At 46.0% G+C, this 23,487-nt stretch overlaps 1 protein-coding gene across 8 annotated transcripts in view; it reads left to right on the top strand.

The window, feature by feature from the left end:
• dnah1 (dynein, axonemal, heavy chain 1) overlaps window positions 1-23,487 on the top strand; it is a 668,552-nt gene that overhangs the window by 536,053 nt on the left and 109,012 nt on the right. For all 8 annotated transcript variants that reach the window (XR_011596078.1, XM_070895813.1, XM_070895814.1 and 5 more), the window contains 6 exons: window positions 934-1,065; window positions 3,179-3,304; window positions 5,264-5,383; window positions 11,842-11,991; window positions 12,867-13,027; window positions 22,918-23,143. Coding sequence is in view for 7 of the 8 variants with exons in the window: in XM_070895813.1 (XP_070751914.1) it covers window positions 934-1,065; window positions 3,179-3,304; window positions 5,264-5,383; window positions 11,842-11,991; window positions 12,867-13,027; window positions 22,918-23,143 (915 nt within the window). In the remaining variant the exon portion in view is untranslated. The remainder of the gene's footprint in view (window positions 1-933; window positions 1,066-3,178; window positions 3,305-5,263; window positions 5,384-11,841; window positions 11,992-12,866; window positions 13,028-22,917; window positions 23,144-23,487) is intronic.

Below are 23,487 nucleotides of genomic sequence, written 5' to 3'. Positions count from 1 at the left end.
CCAGCTTTGTGCAGAGAGTCAACATTGCAAGAGTGGTCCTCTAACCACAGGAGGCCTTCAGAAAGAACAAGGAGGCGGGCCTCGCGAAACCCGTCACCTAAAGGGGGAAGAGGACTGCAGGATCCAGGAGGTAAGTGCCTTTCCACTTACCTGCTGGATCCACTTTACCTGCTTCACCAACCCCCTGCGATCAGACACTTCCTCGACCCTTCCTTCTGATCTCCCCCACGAGGCCTCCAATCTTCTCCACCACCGACCCTTCCGATCTCCTCCTGAGACCTCTGATCCCTCCCTCCCTCCTCTCCGCTCCCTGGCTGCGGTCTGGTGCCAAAGGCCCACCTGCCTTACAGTGAGTCAGGCACTTAATCAGGCTGGCAGCAGCCAGGAAACGGAGGCAAAAAATGTTAATCAGATCCTGCTGTTAAATTCGGCAGGACCTGAGGCAAATCCATTCTTTCAGGTTTCCTGACCTCAAAACAGCCCCCCTGCTCCCTCCCTGCCTGCAAGCTAATATCCAGCCCATTACTATCGATACTGTAAATAAATCATCACAATTAAACAGAGTGCACAAGCTGAAAATGAATGCTGTTGTGAGTAGTGGCTGGACACTTAATTTAAACCGTTAATGCCGTCATTAAACTAGTGGGCGAGGAATGTCTTATCGACATGGTAGGTACTCACTAGCACCAACAATCCTTTCTAACCTGGTGAATCTTGGCAATTTAGTGAAAATTAGAAAAAAATTGAAGTTTAGATTTCTGTTGCTGTTTAATCATTTGCTCTAGTTGCATATGTAAATTGATTAAATATTTGAAGAGAAATACAGACAGTTATTTAAATTGTTATTTCTCGATATTTGTGGGTACAATGTGTTGTTCTTTAATATAAAGTATTTTTTAAGTTATGCCTTTCACATTATTTGGTTTTCCATAGCTATTAAATGGACTGTCTGATGAGAAAATCCGGTGGCAAGAAACTGTCCACAACCTGAACCATATGATCAATAATGTAGCGGGGGATGTGCTAATCGCAGGAGGGTATGTGGCTTATCTGGGTCCCTTCACGGTGAGTAATACAAAACCATTCAGTTCACTTCAAACAAAGTTTGGCCGAGAAATCGGCCTCGTTAGCACTTCCCGTTATCGCCTCCAGGGGGCGATAATGCAGCACTCATCATCATCATCATAGGCGGTCCGTCGAAATGAGGGTGACTTGCTTCCACGCCAAAAAAAATGATGAGTTCACAGGTGTTTCAATGAAGGACCCGAACTACATGCTGAAGGGTGGAAGATGCCTGTGGGTGGATTTTTTAACGTGTGGTGGCCGTTGCACACCAGCCACCATATGGGCTTGACAGAGCTAGGCCTTTATCCAGTGGCAAGGGTTAACCAAGACAGCTGGAGACCTGCTCTGCTGCACGGGGCTAGTGCGCACACATATCGCAGTGTGGGCTGGGCCTGTGCTGCCCCTGGGCCCTCGCCCCGAACTCACGCCTCCCCTGGGCCCCGATCACATCCTTCCACAATCTCTCGCCGCTCCTTTGCCCCGATCTTATCGCTCCTGCTATACCTGCCCACGCTCCAGTCAACGACCTGGACCTTGCTGACCTCACTCTTCGCTGCTGTCGCCTTCCTGCACCAACTTGAGCTGCTCCCTGAAGTGGCATGGGGCACTAATGGGGCACTAAGCACTTACTGACCGGGCGTGAAGATCGACTCCTGTTATATTCGGTGGGAGGCTTGTGGCGGCAGTAGGACGTTGCGCCTCAATTTCCTTCGCCCGGAAATTGTGACTTCACCGCCGTACACATTGCTGCGGTAGCACCTCGGACCCGAACCTTTGGTTCCACCCCGCCCCCCCGCCCCCTGCAGCATTGCCGGGGGAAAAGACCGATAGCTGTAGGAGGCGTTCATTGCGAGGCTGGGTGCCTTGGGGGCGATACCTAAAGGCAAGGTGGCCGAGATAAGTAAAACAAATTATGAAATGCTCTTTCACTTTTTTTTTAACATTTGTCTTCGCCAGCGATCGATCAGCCCAGCAATCTGCTGCAGTGCATCGAGCTGATCGGGCCGGATCGCAGCTGCCATCGGGGAGCAGGTAAGTTTTTCCCTAGCAGAGCCTGCAGCGATGGCCCTTCCCTTTAAGGGAGGGAAGGTGCCTTCCAACACGGCAGCGCTGTGCAGCCCATTGTGCAACGCTGCACACCTACCACCCTGTCTGCTGCCTCTTGCGCTCCAGGAAGGAAGTGGAGCGCTTGATTTAGCACTCCACTTCCTTCCTGGAGCGCAAACATCACATTTTTTTAAAGTTGAAAAACATTAGCACCTGGGTCTGTTTGTCCAGTGTGTGGGCTAATGTTACTTAGAGTCACTCCAGCCCAACATATTGCACAGGGCACTTTCTTCCAACATTGTTACTTCTTGTACCACTGGAACATCACAGGAGCTCTTGCACTTTGTGCAGTCGATGCAACACAACCTCTCAATTTTACTATATTTTTTTAAAGAAATCACATTAACAGTCATATTGGAGGATGAGGGGTTATGGGGAGCGGGCGGGGAAGTGGAGCTGAGTCCGTGATCAGATCAGCCATGATCTTATTGAATGGCGGAGCAGACTCGAAGGGCCGTATGGCCCACTCCTGATCCTATTTCTTACGTTCTTATGTCATCAACATAGGCAGTCCCTCGGAATCGAGGAAGACTTGCTTCCACTCTTAAAATGAGTCCTTAGGTGGCTGAACAGTCCAATACGAGAACCACACTCCCTGTCACAGGTGGGACAGACAGTCGTTGAGGGAAAGGGTGGATGGGACAGATTTGCCGCACACTCTTTCTGCTGCCTGCACTTGTTTTCTGCATGTTCTCGGCGACGAGACTCGAGGTGCTCAGCGCCCTCCCGGATGCACTCCCTCCACTTAGGGCAGTCTTTAGCCTTAACAGTGGATACACGATATACACTTTGGGGGTTGGGGTGTATAAGATTTTTATCTACGCTTTGGAGCAGATAAGCCTACGGTTCTAATAGATTTGGGAAATTGGAGTTGGTAAGCCGCCCAGCTGTTTTTACCAGTTACTGAAGAAATGCATCACACTGCTCATATATCAGCTCATTTGGGTTAACTTTGTTACTATTGCATTGCTAATAATTCTTTCAAATGCACTCCTTTAACTATTAGGGAGAATATCGTGCTGCAATGAATGATGAATGGCTGCAAAAATTTGTTGTGCTTGGTGTTCCCCACACAAAAGAATCCAATCTGGTTTTAACATTAGGAGAGGCCATAAAGATACGATCCTGGCAGGTAGGTCGTAGTCCACCATTTAAATTTGTCAACAGTTTGATCAGCTGGAAATCGCAGAGGTAATTTGTTAAAGCTGGTGTATTGATAGCTTGGTGATGGACTTCGGTGCCGTGCAAATCAAGTGCAGCAAGAAAATAGAGGAAAATATTACCCAGACTGTTAGCTGGAAACACCAAGAGGAGGTAGCACTCTGCCCCACTGTGAGAATAAGTCAGAGGGTCGGACATGCTAGCCTGTGCTACCATATTTCATTGTGGGTGGTTATAGAGGCCTGGGAGCAAAATGTCTGCCAGTGAAGGGACTTCGAGATGCAGAGCTTTTAATTTTAGGTGAAAGAAAAGAAGGACTTGCATTTATATAGTGTCTTTCTCGACCTCAGTGTCCAAAAGTGCTTTGCAGTCAATGAAGTACTTTTGAAATGTAGTCACTGTTGCAATGTAGGAAATGCGGCAGCCAATTCGCGTACAGCAAGCTCCCACAAACAGCAATGTGATAATGACCAGATAATCTGTTTTTGTTATGTTGATTGAGGGATAAATACTGTCCAGGAAACCGGGGATAATTTCCTTGTTCTTCTTCGAAGTAGTGCCATGGGATATTTCACATCCAGAGGGCCTCGGTTTAATGTCTAATCTGAAAGGTGACACCTCCAACAGTGCAGCACTTCCTCAGCACTGCCCTGGATGTCAGCCTAGATTTCCATGATCAAGTCCTCTGGAGTGGGATTTGAACCCACAACCTTCTGTCTCAGAGGCAAGAGTGATGCCCACTGAGTCACAGCTGACACATAGATGAGAAGAAGACATGGGGGGCCATTTTGACTTTGGATTATAGTGTAAAATGCACAATATCAGCTTGCCTAACCGTTAAACACCTTTCCATTGAAGTCAACAGAAACAAAAATCAGGATAGGATACCATTGACACATAAAATACTTCATAATCCTTGCAGCTTTCAAAATTCCTGTAATGTTTGTGTTAGATCTACATCATTGTGACCCAGTACCAGTCTATAAAATCTAGGAACAACTGCTTAACCCATCAGTATGGCGTTCCTCGGCGAGCTATTTTACTGGGGGCATTAACTCATTTATTTGAAATGGGCTAACGACCCACAAAAATAATTTGCATAAGGCTGACCCCTGGAAATTCGCCGGGGTGGAATTGTTGACCAAGATACTGGATTTCAGTGCCTGATCTAACAGCTTAGGGTAGGCGTCAATATCTGGAGCTGCATATATATGTACTGGTATCACATTCACAATTGGTATTTTGTGATCAGATCTCTCCATGGAGCCCAGCAACACGTTGAAGAAAGGGCTCAATGGAATATGTAAATGGGACAAAATGTCAGCTGGAGGTCAATCTCCCAAAGGGGGAGCGGTTTTGTGTGTGAAAGTGCCTTTACTGTTGCAGTATTATACTGAAGTTTAGTTTGTAGAATTTTTGTTTTGGAAGCACTTTGACCACTGTTTCCCCCTGCATGCTCTCCATCTGTTGTAATCTGTTTTATCTTGTAGTTTGTGGAAGCTTGATCTCAAGGTTTATTTCTTGCCCATGTTACAACTGGAACCTCACTCTGCATATTTCAAAATTGCTTTGCTGTGTAAATGATACTGACGTCCTCAGTGGGCGAACAGGAACAGGAGTAGGCCATTCAGCCCCTCGAGCCTATTCAGTCATCACTCAGATCACGGCTGATCTATACCTCTGCTCCATTTACCCACCTTTGTTCCATATCCCTTGATACTCCTACCTAACAAAAAGATTTCAGTCTTGAAAATTTAAATTGCCCCAGTATCCACAGCCTTTCGGGGGACAGAATTTCAGATTTCCACGACTCTTTGTATGAAAATGTGCTTCCTGATTTCACTCCTAAATGGCCTAGCTATCATTTTGAATATTATGCCCTCTTGTTCTGGATTAAGTGCTATTTACTGGCATATCTTCTGTTTCTTAGATTGCAGGTCTTCCCAAAGATGCACTGTCGGTGGAGAATGGAGTAATCACACAGTACACGCAACGATGGCCACTATTTATTGATCCACAAGGTCAAGCAAACAAATGGATAAAAAATTTGGTAAGGGTAATCCGTATAACCATGTGAGACACTGACTGACAAAAAGACTTGACATCATCTTAAATGAAGGTCTTCTCAGGGCAGCTAAAGTTGAAAGAAAGACTTGCATTTATAGAGCGTCTTTCAATATCTCAGGATGTCCCAAAGCGCTTTACAGCCAATGAAGTACTTTTGAAGTGTTGTCCAGTGTAATGTAGGAAACGCGGCAGCCAGAACCCTAACCGTTACCCTGTCTTTTTTCTTTTATATTTTTATGTCAGATTCCTAGCATTAATAGGAATCCCATTTTCACTTTCAGTGGTGGCTGAAAACTGGCGGTAGCGATCGGCCGCCTGTTATACACCCTGCCCGATCTTCCTTTCCAATAACCTCAATCTACTGCTGATGCACTACCGCGAGTTTTCTGTCCCTATCATGTGAAAATTAATCCCATGGTTCTCCTTTAAAACTCGCTTAATGAGGTCTGCCTTACTGGCGTTATGGGAGTTTCACACCCCTGATTGGCATTTCATAGGCATCGTCACTGGTGTGAGATCTGATAAGTAATGATTCTTTAAAATAATCTCAATTAAAATCTGCCGGCCTTACCCGTTCTGGCCTGCACGTGACTCCAGTCCCACACCAGCATGGTTGACTCTTAACTTGTCTCTGCAAGTTGCCAAGTGAGACGCTCAATGGTATCAAACCGCAACACTGCAGTGGTTCCGGAAGGGGGCGGCTCACCGCCACCTTCTCAAGGGCGATTGGGGATGGGCGGTGGATGCCGGCCTTGCCAGCGACGTCCACATCCTGAGAATGAATAAATAGAAAATCTGTCATTTCAAAATGCACCAGGAAAGAAATACAAGAAGCGATACAGAGAAATTATTGAAAGGTAATAACAACAACTTGCATTTATATAGCGCCTTTAACGTAGTAAAACGTCCCAAGACGCTTCACAGGGGTGTTACAAAAACAAGATTTGACACCGAGCCACATAAGGAGATATTAGGACAGGTGACCAAAAGCTTGGTGAAAGAGGTAGGTTTTAAGGCGCGTTCATTAGATATATTCAAGAGGGAGTTAGATATGGCCCTTACGGCTAAAGAGATCAAGAGGTATGGAGAGAAAGCAGGAAAGGGGTACTGAGGTGAATGATCAGCCATGATCTTATTGAATGGCGGTGCAGGCTCGAAGGGCTGAATGGCCTACTCCTGCATCTATTTTCTATGTTTCTATGTTTCTAACACCTTACGGTAGTCGTCTCAGGTCTATTCTAACTATAAAATTGACTTGATAGTCTTAGTGATATATTTTTCATGTAAAGAACACAAGCCGGGAATTTTCTCGCAGCTGTTCATCACTTTGTTGCCTTAAATTTATGGGAAGTATTGCGGAAGACCATTTACGCGAAATTGTGGCAGCGGAGCGGGAGCAGTCCAAAGGAAATTCATGGCCACTGAATCAACTTTATTCTCCACTGGCTAAAATTTATATGCAACTCGGCCCCAGAAAAATATTGGTACTGCGAACTGGCTTTTAACATGTGTCAAAGCACCTCAAAAGACCAATTTATAAAACTGGGACTGCCAAATCTAACATATTAGAATCACTGGGAAAGCTTATTAGGAAGAAGTAATCAATGTTTTTTTAAAATTCGCTCCTGGGATGTGGACATCGCTGGTAAAGCCTGCATTTATTGCCCATCGTTAATTGCCTTTGAGAAGATGGTGGTGAGCCGCCTTCTTGAACCGCTGCGGTCCTTGTGGTGAAGGTGCTCCCACAGTGCTGTTCGGGAGAGAGTTCCAGGATCTTGACCCAGCAACTATGAAGGAACGGCGATATATTTGCAAGTCAGGATAGTGTGTGACTTGGAGGGGAACTTGGAGGTGATTGGGAGGTGCTGTCAAAGAAGCGTTGGCAAGTTGCTGCAGTGCATCTTGTAGCTGGTACACACAGCAGTCACAATGCACCAGTGGTAGAGGGAGTGAATGTTTAAGGTGGTGGATGGGGTGCCAATCAAGTGGGCTGCTTTGTCCTGGATGGGGTCGAGCTTTTTGAGTGTTGTTGGAGCTGTGCTCATCCAGGCAAGTGGAGAGTATTCCATCACACTCCTGACTTGTGCCTTGTAGATGGTGGAAAGACTTTGGGGAGTCCGGAGGTGAGACACTTGCCGCAGAATACCCAGCCTCTGACCTGCCCTTGTTGCCACAGTATTTATGTGGCTGGTCCAGTTAAGCTTCTGGTCAATGGTGACCCTCCACGATGTTGATGTTGGGGGATTCGGTGTTGGTAATACTGTTGAATGTCAAAGGGCGGTAGTTAAATGCTCTCTTGTTGGAGAGAGTCATTGCCTGGCATTTGTCTGGTGCGAATTTTACTTGCCACTTTTCAGCCCAAGCCTGAATGTCGTCCAGGTCTTGCTACATGCGGGCTTAGAATGCTTCATTATCTGAGGATTTGCAAATGGAACTGAACACTGTGCAATCATCAGCGAACATTCCCACTTCTGACCTTATGATGGAGGGAAGGTCATTGGTGAAGCAGTTGAAGATGATTGGGCCTGTGTCACTGCCCTGAGGAACTCCTGCAGTGATGTCCTGGGGCTGTGATGATTAGCCTCTAACCACCACAACCACCTTCCTTTGTGCTAGGTTTGACTCCAGCCAGTGGAGAGTCTTTCCCTGATTCCCATTGACTTGAATTTTACTGGGGATCCTTGATGCCAGTCGGTCAAATGATGCCTTGATATCAAGGGCAGTCACTCTCACCTCACCTCTGGAATTCAGCTCTTTTGTTCATATTTGGACCAAGGCTGTAATGAGGTCTGGAGCCGAGTGGTCCTGGCAGAACCCAATCTGAGCAGGTTATTGGTGAGTAAGTGCAGCTTCATAGCACTGTCAATAACACCTTCCATTACTTTTCTTGTGATTTAGAGTAGAGTGACGGGGCAGCAATTGGTCGGATTGGATTTGTCCTGTTTTTTTGTGGATAGGACATACCTGGGCAGTTTTCCAAATTGTCGGATAGATACCAGTGTTGTAGCTGTACTGGAACAGCTTGGCTAGAGGTACGGCTAGTTCTGGAGCACATGTCTTCGGCACAAGAGCCGGGATATTGTCAGGGCCCATAGCCTTTGCTGTAATCAGTGCGCTCAGCCGTTTCTTGTTATCACATGGAGTGAATCAAATTTGGCTGAAGACTGGCTTCTGTGATGGTGGGGAGCTCAGGAGGAGGCCGAGATGGATCATCCACTCGACACTTCTGGCTGAAGATGGTTGCAATGCTTCAGCCTTGTCTTTTGCACTAGCGTGCTGGACTCCGCCATCATTGAGGATGGGAATGTTCATGGAGCCTCCTCCTCCCGTCAGTTGTTTAATTATCTGCCACCATTCACGACTGCAGAGCTTTGATCTGATCCATTGGTTGTGGGATCGCTTAGCTCTGTTTATAGCATGCTGTTTCTGTTGTTTAGCATGCAGGTATTCCTGTGTTGCAGCTTCCCCAAGTTGGCACCTCATTTTTATATACATCTGGTGCTGCTTCTGGCATGCTCTTCTACACTCTTCATTGAACCAGGGTTGGTTGCCTAGCTTGATGTTAATGGTAGAGTGAGAGATATGCCGGACCACGAGGTTACAGATTGTGGTTGAATACAATTCTGCTGCTGCTGATGGTCCACTGCGCCTGATGGATAGCTAGTTTTGAGCTACTAGATCTGTTCTGAATCTACCCATTTATCACGGTGGTAGTGCCACACAACACGGCTACCAATACTGTCATGGGCAGATTCGTCTGCGGCAGGTAGATTGGTGAGGACGAGATCAAATATGTTTTTCCCTCGTGTTGGTCCTCTCACCACCTGCTGCATGCCCAGTCTGGCAACTATGTCCTTCAGGACTCGGCCAGCTCGGTCAGTTGTGGTGCTACCGGGCCACTCTTGCTGATGGACATTGAAGTCCACCACCCAGAGTACATTGTGTGCCCTTGCTACCCTCAGTGTTTCTTCCAAATGGTGTTCAACTTGGAGGAGTACTGATTCATCAGCTGAGGGAGGGTGGTAGGTGGTAATCAGCAGGAGGTTTCCTTGCCATGAGACTTTATGGGATCCGGAGTCAATGTTGCGGACTCCCAGGGCCACTCCCTCCCAATTGTGTAACATTGTGCCATCACCTCTAGTGGATCTGTCCTGCCGATGAGACAGGACACCCAGGGATGGTGATGGAGGAGTCTCGGACTTTGCCAGAAAGGTCGGAGTCTGTGAGTATGATTATGTCAGGCTGTTGCTTGACTAGTCTGTGGGACAACTCTTCCAATTTTGGTACCTATCCCCAGATGTTAGTGAGGAGGACTTTGCAGGGTTGACTGGGCTGGATGTGCTGTTGTCATGTCCGAAGCCAGTGCCAAGGTCGATGCCGGGTGGTCCATTTGGTTTTATTCTTGTTATTGTTTCTTGTTGCGGTTTTTTGGTTTGCTGGGCCATTTCAGAGGGAAGTTAGGAGTCAACCACTTTGCTGTGGGTCTGGAGTCACATATAGGCCAGACTAGGTAAGGATGGCAGATTTCCCTAAAATACATTAGTGAACCAGATGGGTTTTTACAACATGGTCAGCATTACTGATACTAGCTTTTTATTCCTGATTGATTTAATTAACGGAATTTAAATTCCACAACTGCCGTGGGAATTGAACACCGGTCCGGATTATTAGTCCAGGCCTCTGGATTACTAGTCCAGTAACATAACCATTATGCTAAGCTTGGTCAAAGAGGTAGGTTTCAAGGAGTGTCTTAAAGGAGGAGAGAGAGTTGGAGAGGCAGAGACATTTAGTCTGGGAGTTCCAGAGCGTAATGCCTAGGCACAGAAGGCACAGCTACCAATGGTTGAGCAATTATAATCAGAGATACTCAAGAGGGCAGAATTAGAGGAGCGCAGATATTTTGGGGGGGGTTGGGGCTCGAGGAGATTACAGCGATAGGGAGGGGCGAGGCCATGGAGGAATTTGAAAACAAGGATGAGAATTTTGAAATCGAGGCATTGCTTAACCAGGAATCAATGTAGGTCAGTGACCACAGCTGTGATGGGTAAACGGGACTTGGGGCGAGTTAGGACATGGGCAGCCGAGTTTTGGATGACCTCAAGTTTACATAGGGTAGAATGTGGGAGGCCAGCCAGGATTGCATTGGAATAGTCAAGTCTAGAGATAACAAAAGCATGGATGAGAGTTTTAGCAGCAGATGAGCTGAGGCAAGGGTGGAGACGGGCGATGTAACAGAGATAGAAATAGGCGGTTTTAGTTAATACATGTGGAAACTGACGCTGTGTTTTCGGATGATGTCGTCAAGGGGCACCATGTAGTTGAGAAAAAGGAGGGAGCCAAGGATAAATCCTTGGGGGACACCAGAGGTAACAATACGGGGGTGGGAAGAGAAACCATTGCAGGTGAGTCACTGGCTACAATTAGATAGATAAGAAAGGAACCAGGCGAGTGCAATCCCACCCAGCTGGCTGACGGTGGAGAGGCGTTAGAGAAGGATGGAGTGGTCAACTGTGTCAAAGGCTGCAGACAGGTCCAGAAGGACGAGGAGGGATAGTTTGCCGTTGTCTCAGTGACAAAGGATGTCATTTGTGACTTTGATGAGAGCCGTTTCGGTGCTGTGGCAGGTGGGAAACCTGGTTGGAGGGATTCAAACATGGAGTTGTGGGAAAGATGGGCACGGATTTGAGAGGTGGCAACACGCTCAAGAACTTTGGAGAGGAAAGGGAGGTTGGAGATGGATGGGGCGGTAGTTAGCAAGGACGGAGGGGTCAAGGGTTGTTTTTTTGAGAGGGGTGATGACGGCAGATTTGAGGGAGAGGGGGACAGTACCTGAGGAGAGAACCGTTAATGATATCAGCTAACATGGGAGCCAGAAAAGGAAGTTGGGTGGTCAGCAGTTTGTTGGGAATAGGGTCAAGGGAGCAGGATGTGGGTCTCATGGACAAGATGAGCACGGAAAGGTTATGTGGGGAGTTCGGAGAGAAACTGGAGAAAGATGTGAGTTCAGGGCTGGGGCAGGTGGAGTTTGGTCCTTTCTGAAAGTACGCCGAACTCCACTGACTTCCACGCCAAAATTACTCGAGGATGTCCAACTATGTCAGTAATGAACATTTGTTAAGCCTGCCCATAGAAAGCTGCAAAATCCTGGTGTAGTGCACTGTGCACTATACTATGCCATTCTCCGTCTGATCCAAACCTCATCCTTTTAGCATTGCTCTGTGCCCAAATATCTTTCCCCGAGCATGCTGCCCGCACCCATCCCCGCTAGCTCCTATCAATGATCTAATCATCATAAAAAGTAAAGTACTAGTGCTATTACAAAGCTCCGCATAACTACATCAGGCTAAGACGCTCAAGGGAAAATGTTGCTGGGAGAGAACAGGTCTCCTGCCCCTGGAATATCAATCTAATCAGTTTGACTCACCTTCTTGTTCACTTTAGGAAAGAGATCAAGGATTAGATATTTTCAAGATGACTGACCGTGACTTCTTGCGGAGTATGGAGAATGCCATCCGTTTTGGGAAGCCGTGTCTGATGGAGAATGTGAGGGAGGAGCTGGATCCAGCTCTGGAGCCTATACTGTTGAAAATGGTACTGGCAAATCAGCAGACACACACTGGCGGAAATGTTCCGATTGCCTGCTCCCAGCCCTCGGGGCCTCACTCGCCAGGAGCACACAATCGGGAAGTCATGCGCTGCAGCTATTAGTTGCCCATTTATAATGAATGGAAAATCCTGCGCAATTTCTCAACATGTGCCACCAGCCTGTGAGGCTCCACACTGGGGGCAACAGCCAGAATACGAGTGGTCATAGGTTTAACAGATAAAACTTTTTTGTAGTTTGAACTGGACATTAAAATTGTTTTTTTTTTTAAAAAGGAAAATGACATTTAATCAATTCCAATTCTGAAGATATGTATCTTATGATTAAATATTTCCATGGATGCAGTGGGCTGCTTGTGGAGCACCAAAACACACACAGCTTTGAGGTCATAACCCAATGCATTTACACATATTTGTCACACAAATAGATATGCTTCCGGTTTTTGTTCCGAGTGAAATGGCACAGCACCTCGTCGATCAATGTGGAGTCCGTGCAGCTAAATTTTTAGCTTATGACTTGGGCAATAAACTGGTTGAGCCTGCTCGCCCGCTATAGAACCCGCCCAGTTTTCATTCCCATTGTGATTGTGAATACTTCTTTCATTCTATGGAGTCATTTTTAAAAAAGCCTAGTGACATTCTCAAGAATGGTACAATTTTGCAACAATTACAGCTTTTGAAGACACAATTGTAACTGGCATTCACCAGTGATCGTGCTGTACTATATATCTTGGGTACATTTTGTTGGAATGCAAGTAATTTTATGTCAACTAAAGCTAAGCTGAGCAAACATATGACACCAGCTACTTGTGTGTAAAATGTGTGGTCCTAATCTCATCAAAGCATTTTCTTCTGCATTCCAGACCTATAAACAGCAGGGCAGTACAGTCATAAAGCTGGGAGATGCCATTATCCCTTATCATGAAGACTTTAAAATGTACATCACCACCAAACTGGCCAATCCTCATTACACTCCTGAGATATCAACAAGGGTCACTCTGATTAACTTCACACTGTCTCCGAGGTGAATAATTTGGTCTTTGTCGTATCTGTGATGTTGCTGCGCTTGAATGCATTTGAAATATTTGGAGCAGTTACATTGTGGACATTGTTTAGATGAGGTCAGACTCATTTGGACAATTGGCCCAATAAAAAGATTATTCAGCTGTAGGACTTCTTTCCACGTTGATCATGAGGAGAAGGCCCTTGGACCTATCGAAGCTTAGCCCACCAAATTTAAAAGCTCTTTACCTGAATGCAAGTAGCATTCGAAACAAAATAGATGAGTTGACGGCACAAATAGATACAAATAGGTATGATCTGATAGCCATTACAGAGACGTGGTTGCAAGGTGACCAGGACCGGGAATTAAATATTATTTGACAATTCCGAAGGACAGACAGAAAGGAAAAGGAGGTAGGGTAGCACTGTTAATAAAGGATGGGACCAGTGTAGTGAGAAACGATATTAGCTCAGAAGATCAAGATGTTGAATCAGTTTGGGTGGAGATAAGGAATAATAAGGGAAAAAAGCCACTGGTGGGTGCAGTCTATAGGCCCCCTAACAGTAGCTACACTATTGGACAAAGTATAAATCAAGAAATAATGGAGGCTTGTAAAAAAGGAACGGCAATAATCATGGGCGCTTTTAACCTTCATAGTGATTGGACCAAGCAAATTGGCCAGGGCAGCCTTGAGGAAGAGTTCATAGAGTGTATCCGGAATAGTTTCCTTGAACAGTACGTTGCAGAACCAACCAGGGAGCAGGCTATCTTAGATCTAGTACTGTGTAATGAGACAGGATTAATAAATGATTTCCCAGTGAAGGATCCTCTCGGAATGAGTGACCATAGCATGGCTGAATTTCAAATTCAGTTCGAGGGTAAGAAAGTTGGATCTCAAACCAGTGTCCTAAGCTTAAACAAAGGAGACTATAAAGGTATGAGGGCAGAGTTGGCTAAAGTGGACTGGGAAAATAGATTAAGTATGGGACGGTTGATGAGCAGTGGCAGACATTTAAGGAAATATTTCATAACTCACAACAAAAATATATTCCAATGAGAAGAAAAGACTAAGAGAAGGGATAACCATCTGTGCTAACTAAGGAAATAAGGGATGGTATCAAATTGAAAACAAGGGCATACAATGTGGCCAAGGGAAACTTTTAAAAGCCAGCAAAGAACGACTAAAAAATGATAAAGATTAAAGCCCATGGGATTCAGGGCAAAGTGGCAAGTTGGATCCAAAATTGGCTTGGAGGTAGGAAGCAAAGGGTAATGGATGTTTTTGTGACTGGAAGGATGTTTCCAGTGGGGTTCCGCAGGGCTCAGTACTGGGACCCTTGCTTTTTGTGGTATATATCAACAATTTAGATTTGAATATAGGGAGTATGATTAAGAAGTTTGCAGACGACACTAAAATTGGCTGTGTGGTTGATAATGAAGAGGAAAGTCATGGGCTGCAGGAGGATATCAATCTACTGGTCAGGTGGGCAGAGCAGTGGCAAATAGAATTTAATTCAGAGAAGTGTGAGGTGATGCACTTTGGGAGGGCTAATAAGGAAAGGGTATGCACATTAAGCGGTAGGCCACTTAATAGTGTTGTAATGTCTGGAAGCTTGTAATGTTTGTAGCTCCACACTGTGGATGTGGACGTATTGTGTACTGCAACTACAGAGTTAAAAATAAACAGAAGCAGGAGATTCCAGAGACTTCCGAGAGCTGCCTGCCATGTTCGAAAGCTGTATTGTGTGCTCTGCTCTGTGAATATATCACAAGTGTAGATGAACAAAGGAACCTTGGAGTGCTTGTCCACAGATCCCTTAAAGTAGCAGGCCAGATGGATAAGGTGGTTAAGAAGGCATGCCTTTATTGGCCGAGGCATAGAATATAAGAGCAGGGAAATTATGCTTAAATTGTATAATACTTTGGTTAGGCCACAGCTGGAGCACTGCGTGCAGTTCTGGTCGCCATATTATAGGAAGGACATGATTGTACTAGAGAGGGTACAGAGGAGATTTACTAGTATGCTGCCTGGAATGGAGAATCTTAGTTATGAGGACAGATTGGATAGACTGGGTTTGTTCTCATTGGAACAGAGGAGGTTGAGAGGAGACCTTATTGAGGTGTACAGAATATTGAGGGGCCTGGATAGTAAGGGTCCATATTCCATTGGTGGAGGGGGCATGGTTTTTAGGTGGTTGGTGGAAGGTTTAGAGGGGATTTGAGGGGGGGGCTTCTTTACACAGAGGTTTGTGGGGATCTGGAATTTGCTGCCTGGAAGAGTGGTGGATGCAGAAACCCTCACCACTTTTAAGAGATGGTTGGATGGGCACTTAAAGTGCAGTAACCTGCAGGGTTACGGGCCTAGAGCTGGTAATTGGGATTAGACTAGATGACCTTGTTGGACGGCGCAGATATAATGATAAGTACTGCAGGGAATAGAATATGGCCAGGATGATCTGGACTAGTGGATGGGTCGGAGAGGAATTTTCCCAGATTTTTTTCTCCCTAAATTGGCCTGGGTTTTTATCTGGTTTTTGCCTCTCCCAGGAGATCACATGGCTCCGGTTGAGGTGGAATGTAGAATGTTTCAGTATAAGGGGTGTTGCAGTTGTGGTGAGGCGGACTGGTTGGGCTGGATGCTCTTTGCCTTTCCGTCATTGTTCATACGTTTATATGTAACCTTTAGGACTGCTGACCAAGGGCCATGCGGCTCTTTGTCGGCCGGCGCGGACACGATGGGCCAAAATGACCTTCTTCTGCACTGTAAATTTCTATGTTCTATGTTTAAAGGGAGGGAAGATAGATTTTGAAAGTAAACTAGCACGAAATATAAAAATAGATAGTAAGAATTTCTAAAGGTACATAAAAATGAAAGGAGCAGGAGACTGGGGAATTAATAATGGAGAACAGGGAAATGCAGAGATGTTGAACAAATATTTTGTATCGGTCTTCACGGCAGAAGACACTAACAACTTCCCAATAATGGATAATCAAGGGGCTATACAGAGGGAGGAACTTAATACAATCACTATCACTAATGGAGTAGTACTCGGTAAAATAATGGGACTAAAGACGGGCAAGTCCTCTGGACCTGATGGCTTACATCCTAGGGTCTTAAAAGAGATGGCTGCAGAGATAGTGGATACATTGGTTATAATCTACCAAAATTCCTTGGATTCTGGGGTGGTCCCAGCGGATTGGAAAACCACAAATGTAACACCCCTATTTAAAAAAGGAGGCAGACAAAAAGCAGGAATCTATAGACCAGTTAGCCTAACATCTGTCGTTGGGAAAATGCTGGAGTCCATTATTAACGAAGCAGAAGCAGGACATTTGGAAAAGCAAAATTCAATCAAGCACAGTCAGCATGGTTTTATGAAAGGGAAATCATGTTTGAGAAATTTGCTGGAGTTCTTTGAGGATGTAACGAGCAGGGTGGATAAGGGGGAACCAGTGGATGTGGTGTATTTGGATTTCCAGAAGGCATTCGATAAGGCGCCACGTAAAAGGTTACTGCACAAGATAAAAGTTCACGAGGTTGGAGGTAATATATTACCATGGATAGAAGATTGGCTAACTAACAGAAAACAGAGAGTCGGGATAAATGGGTCATTTTCCGATTGGCAAACAGTGACTAGTGGGGTGCCGCAGGGATCGGTGCTGGGTCCTCAACTATTTACAATCTATATTAATGACTTCGATGAAGTGTAATGTAGCCAAGTTTGCTGATGATACAAAGACAGGTAGGAAAGCAAATTGTGAGGAGAACATAAAAAAATCTGCAAAGGGATATAGTCAGGCTAAGTGAGTGGGCAAAAATTTGGCAGATGCAGTATAATATGGGAAAATGTGACAGAAAAAATAGAAAAGCAAATTACAATTTAAATGGAGAAAAATTGCAAAGTGTTGCAATACAGAGGGACCTGGGGGTCCTTGTGCATGAAATATAAAATATTAGTATGCAGGTACAGCAAGTAATCAGGAAGGCAAATGGAATGTTGGCCTTTGTTGCAAGGGGTATAGAGTATAAAAGCCGAGAAGTCCTGCTATAATTGTACAGGATATTGGTAAGGCCACACCTAGAGTACTGTGTACAGTTTTAGTCTCCGTATTTAAGAAAGGATATAATTGCATTGGAGGCTGTTCAGAGAAGGTTCACTAGGCTGATTCCTGAGATGAGGGGGTTTACTTATGAAGATAGGTTGAATAGGTTGGGTCTATATACATTGGAGTTCAGAAGAATGAGAGATGATCTTATCAAAACATAAGATAATGAGGGGGCTTGACAAGGTGGATGCAGAGAGGATATTTCCACTCATAGGGGAAACAAAACTAGGGGACATCGTCTCAGAATAAGGTGCCGCCATTTAAAACTGAGATGAGGAGGAATTTCTTCTCTCAGTGGTTTGTAAATCTGTGGAATTCTCTGCCCCAGAGAGCGGTGTCATTGAATATATTTAAGGTGGAGATAGACAGATTTTTGAGCGATTAGGGAGTAAAGGGTTATGGGGAGCGGGTAGGGAAGTGAATCTGAGTCTAGGATCAGATCAGCCATGATTTTATTGAATGGTGGAGCAGGTTCAAGGGGCCAAATGACCGACTCCTGCTCCTATTTCTTATGTTGTTATACTTGCATAATTGCTCGCAGCCGTGCAAGAACAGCCTATGGATAACTCCACCTTCTTACCTGCCCCCAGGGAAGCGCCCATGCTCTGCTCGGCACCTCCCTCACAACACCGCATGAGATGGAAGCTCAGCAAATGCCAATGCCATCGCAGCATCATCGCGCTGTCACAGCACAGCCCTGGAGCTTTGATTAATGTTAACAAACTTCTCGGTGGCTGCTCTGTGTGGCACTGAGCCAAGCGGCCCAGAATTCCCCATGCTTGAACAAGTTCTCTGCTGAGTTAGCACATCTCTGCCAAGGCAGCAGTGGGGGTACAGGTACTACAATTAGCCTCAGTGCCCATGGGTTCGAGAAGCAGAACAATCAGCCAAGGTTCCTGTTCCTGCTTGTTTTTTTAATGAGTCCTGGCCGGGAAGTGCCATATGTGGACGTCAGCTCCCCCATTGTGATGCCTCTCTACAGTCAAATAGCTTATTGACAATTACTGTGCAGATTTGCACATAAAGAATAAACGACTGAGCAAGGACCAGAGGCAGACAGTGACTGTTGAACCACGCAGCATAAGTTAGCATCTCCACTCAGTTCCCAGGTGCCAAGGAGAAGAAAAAGAGTATTTAAAGAGGGACTAATGATGACACCATCGGGGAACCTGGGTTGCATGTTTCAAGAACAATATATTCTGAGGGACTCAACGAACAGCGTCGTTAAAATACAATTACTGATGCGTGCTGTGCTGCGATGTTATTACTGCCGTTAGCTGAGCTCTCTCACATCTTCTGGCTCAGTGCCTTCACCAAGTCCATTCCACAGTGTTATCAACACAGTGTTGCAACAAAAATCATAGAATGATACAGCACAGAAGGAGGCCATTCAGTCCATTATGCCTGTGCTGGCTCATCAAAGGAGCTGTCCAATTAGTCCCACTCCCCTGCCCTTTCCCCATAGCCCTGCAAATTTCCCCCTTCAAGTATTTATCCAAATGCCTTTTGAAAGTTACCACTGAACCTGCTTCGACCACCCTTTCAGGCAGCACATTCCAGATCATAACAATTTGCTGTGTAAAAAAATATTCTCTTCATCTCGCCTCTGTTTTTTTTGCCAATTTCCTTAAAACTGGGTTCTCTGGTTACTGACCATTCTGTCACTGGAAACAGTTTCTTCTTATTTAATAATTGAGAAACTTTCTGTTGCCTTCAATCCCTACCTACAAATACTGTTATGTTTGTAAACCTCACCAATGTGTAAGACTTGCCACCAGGGGGCACACCTGTGGGAGACCTAAGGGTCACCTGTGCACCCTGGGCAAGCAGGTATAAAAGGTAATCTACCATGCTGCTTCTGCACTCTGGAGTTACAATAAAGAGACCAAGGTCACAATAGTTTGAGCTGAAGATATACAGTCTTGTGGAGTTATTCTAAACCTAACAATTGGCGACGAGTAACAGATCACGAATTTTCACAGTTATGACTGCCGTTGGTATTCTTGAGAGATTTGTTCAGGGTGATGATTGGGAAGCCTTCATTGAGCGTCTTGACCAGTACTTCGTGGCCAACGAGCTGGAAAAGTAAGAAACCGCGGTCAAGCGCAGGGCAATTATCCTCACCGTTTGCGGGTTCACGATATATGGCTTCTTCAAAAATCTGCTAGCGCCGATGAAACCAATGGAGAAGACATATGAAGAGCTGTGCACACCTCAAGCCGAAGGAGGACATCTTGATAGCCAGGTATCGCTTTTATACGCACCACCGCTCCGAGGGCCAGAACGTGACGAGCTATGTCGCCGACCTAAGACGCCTTGGGATTTTTGGGGGAAGTGTTGCGGGGCTTTTTCGCGCTTGGAATCGGCCACGAGGTCATTCTTCGCAAACTGCTGTCTGCCGAATCCCTAGATCTGAGCAAGACCATCACGATAGCCCATGCTTTTATGGCCACGAACGATCACACTAAACAGATATCATTGCAGCATCGGAACTCACCGGCAAGTACTGTGCATAAAATAACACCTTCAGTGAGCAGAATCGTACATGGCAGGGCCGATACGCCTGCAGATGCCAGACCTAGGATGACTCAAAGCCCGCCGTGGGGCGTGAATGTGAATCATCAATGTCGATTCAAACACTGTGTGCAAGGGCTGTGGAACAATGGGGCACCTCCAGCGAATGTGCAGGCATACTGCGACTCACCACGTGGCAGAGTCGGCAGAAGATGACCGATCCGGCGTGGATCACTCTGAACGAGCAGGAGAAGCAACTCAACCTGAGGATGAAGAGGAAGTGTATGGGATACACACCTTCACCACCAAAAGCCCTCCGATAATGTTAAAAGTTAAACTTAACGGCACTCCAGTCTCCCTGGAATGGGACACGGGGGCGAGTCAATTAATTATGAGCCAGAAGGCATTCAAGAGGCTGTGGGGCGACAGAGCACAACGACCCAAGCTGATCCCAATTCAGGCAAAGCTGCGCACCTACACCAAGGAACTGATACCAGTTATTGGTAGTGCGAACATAAGAGTATCCCATGAGGGAGCGATGCACGATTTACCACTGTGGATTGTTTCAGGTAATGGGCCAACGCTGCTTGGTAGAAGGTGGATGGGGAAGATTCGATGGAACTGGGAAGACCTCTGCGTACCTTCTCCGGCGAACAACATCTCCCTTGCTCAAAGGCTGAGCAAACCCCCACCTTCAGCTGAACCAGGCATCGAAGTGCAGATCCATTTGCAGATCCCCGTGGCACAGGCCGCTCATCACGACCACAAGGAGGTAACGATCAACTGAGCAGCGGTTCAGGCACGGTACCTACCACCTAAAGCCGACGACCTCTTTGCAATGATGGAAGAGGCTTCAGGTCGACCAAGCAAAGTGGGACTCCGGCCGAAACAATCCGAATGCGTCTTCCCGACGCCAGAGACTAAATACCTGGGGAGGAAGATCACGGCAGTCGTCATCACGGACACGGACGAGAGTGCGTCCAGAACACGGAACGAGAGTGCGTCCAGACCATGGGACGAGAGTGCGTCCAGACCACGGGATGTCGCCGCAATGAAACAGAGGCATGTGTTGCCCAGCAAGGAAGATGACTGGGCTTGGGGCAAAGGTAAAGGGGCGGCCGCTGAGAAGGCCAGGAATCTACTACATTCCAATAAGTTATTTGCACTGTGTAACCCATCTGAGCGCCCATTCATGGCAAATGATGTATTATCATATGGGGTCGGGGGTACCTTACAAGAAGCCAAAGTAGCGAGCGAACCCCAACCAGTTGTATATGCATCTAACATAGTACTTGTAGCAAGTGATGTGTTATCACACGGGGTCGGGCGTGTTGTACAGCAAGCCAAAGTAGCGGGCGAACCCCAACCGGTTGTACATATATCCAATAAGTTAACCAAGGCTGTAGCCTGCGTTCAGGGGACAAAAGAATGTACCAAAGAGTGTCCCAATATTTGCTTGAATCAGACAAGCTGCCAATCTCACAGTTTTTGGAGAGTAGAGGCACCATTATCAATGCTTTGTCTCGAATAGGTCTAACACTATCTGTGCACAGTAACATGATCCGCCACGGGCCAAGCACTGAGAACAGCGCTGATGCCCTCAGTTGACTACCGTTGCCCACCACCGGGGTGGAATTGGCACAGCCCATAGACCTGCTCGTTGTTATGGAAGTGCTAGAAAGCGAGGGGTCAACCGCAACGGCTCCCCAGACTAGGACCTGGACCAGTCAGAATCCCACGTTACCGCCTGTTAACGGCGAACCGCTAGACGGGATGTTGCAGCTTATCCGTCGCAAAGACGTAATGCTCATCCCATCAGATTGCCCCCTATAGGGCAACTCTGCAACGTTGCAAAGAAAGGCAGGGAGGCTGCACACAGTTAGTGGTCCTGCCCTCCATATCATGGCCCAGGATCCACGCCACTACTGAAAGTCTCAAGGCCATATCTGCCATCCTTGGCTTGCCGGATCTTAGGGTCAGTGACAATAGTCTGGAGCGGGCAGCCCAAATCATAAAGCGGAGCACCACACGTGTCACGGTAGAGTCTCCACAGACCTGGCTATCCCGGGTGCTACACAGTCACCTAACTGAATCACTCAGAACCAGGCCTTCCATATGCTATCAGCAGAGAATGCACCAGGATCGTACAGCTCCTCCACGCGACATCAGAATAAATGATGTAGACCATGATCATGGCCCCAGATGGGCTGCTAGCACTGTATTAGCCAAAGAGGGGAATGGAGTGTTTGTGATGTAAATGGAGTGTTTGTTGTGAAACCATGTAAGGGGCAAACGCAGAAAACATGTGGACCAGACCAAACTGCGGACTACATATAACCAGGAACTACTGTGAAAGGACCTGGCCCCCAGCGACACACCAACACAATCGACCTCGCTGTCAACCACGAGGATGAACCCACCATGCCCAACAGTCCGATCAGACCAGTCGCACGTCCATGCAGCAATGATCTGACCGACTCACCCATGCCAGGACTTCAACTCAGGCAATCGACCCGGGAACGCAGAGTGCCAGATCGCCTCAACTTGTAAACAACTTGTACATAAGCTTTGGGGGGGAGTGATGTTATGTATGTAAACCTCACCAATATGTAAGACTTGCCACCAGGGGGCACACCTGTGGGAGACCTAAGGGTCATCTGTGCACCCTGGGCAAGCAGGTATAAAAGGCAGTCTACCATGCTGCTTCTGCACTCTGAAGTTACAATAAAGAGACCAAGGTCATAACAGTTTGAGCTGAAGATGTACTATCTTGTGGAGTTATTCTAAACGTAACAAATACCATCCTTCCACAGGAGAAAATCACCTGGATACTGTCACTTTAAGAAAGTTCGTACCCTGGGTGGTCAGGTAACACTCACCTGTATTACAGATTCAATCGGAGTCAGTCATTCGGTTCCTTTTCTACATTCATAGGAAGAAGGGCTGGATCACTTGTTTCCCACACCAGTGAAAAGTTCACTTGGTATTTGTCAGTTTGGTGTATACTGCTCAGCAGATTTAAGTTCTGTCTTTCAGAGCCTTCAAGCACAAAGAGGAACTTTCACTGAAAAGTTTCAATATGTCATGTTTTGATTTGGGCTAATTTGCCATTTTTATGAAGTAGTGAAATAGGGAATAAGGTCAAATCTTATAAATAAAAATAATTATATTTCTGATTCCTTTACTCAATGAAAATGTCAAACATTTCTAGACTTCATTAAGAATAATACTCAATTAGAAGATCATTGGATTTTTTTTGTAGAACTTCTAAATTATATCTTAATCTGCAGTGGTCTAGAAGACCAGCTCCTGGGTCGTGTGGTGGCACAAGAGCGTCCAGATCTGGAAGAAGCCAAGAATCAGCTGATCGTCAGCAATGCTAAAATGAGGAATGAGCTGAAAGAGATCGAGGATCAGATACTTATGCGTCTGAGTACCTCTGAGGGCAATCCTGTGGATGATGTGGAGTTAATCAAAGTCCTCGAGGCTTCTAAAGTTAAAGCGGGAGAAATCAAGGTTGGTATCGGTAGTTTTACCTGGCCAGAAGTGGACACTTTCAACTTGTCTCAAACAAAATGTGAAGCTTCTACATTTACATACATGTACACGGCACACACATACACACACACGACATACGACACACACATGATACACACACAACAGTAGCCCTCTGAGGTGGTATAATCAGTTTTCTGAAAGCATTAATATTCATCCAGGAGTCATATATTTGATCAAAACTGCTATGGTTTATCAAACCACTATCGCTGTTCTAAATAATCCTCTTGCATCAGTGTGAGTTAGTTAGGATTTTTTTTAGTTTAGTTATATCTAAATATTCCTCTAAAGCTCCAAAAACGACA

The sequence above is a fragment of the Pristiophorus japonicus genome, chromosome 12 (genome assembly GCF_044704955.1).
Source record: "Pristiophorus japonicus isolate sPriJap1 chromosome 12, sPriJap1.hap1, whole genome shotgun sequence".
Lineage (NCBI taxonomy): Eukaryota > Metazoa > Chordata > Chondrichthyes > Pristiophoridae > Pristiophorus > Pristiophorus japonicus.
This window is presented reverse-complemented; position numbering and strand designations above follow the sequence as displayed.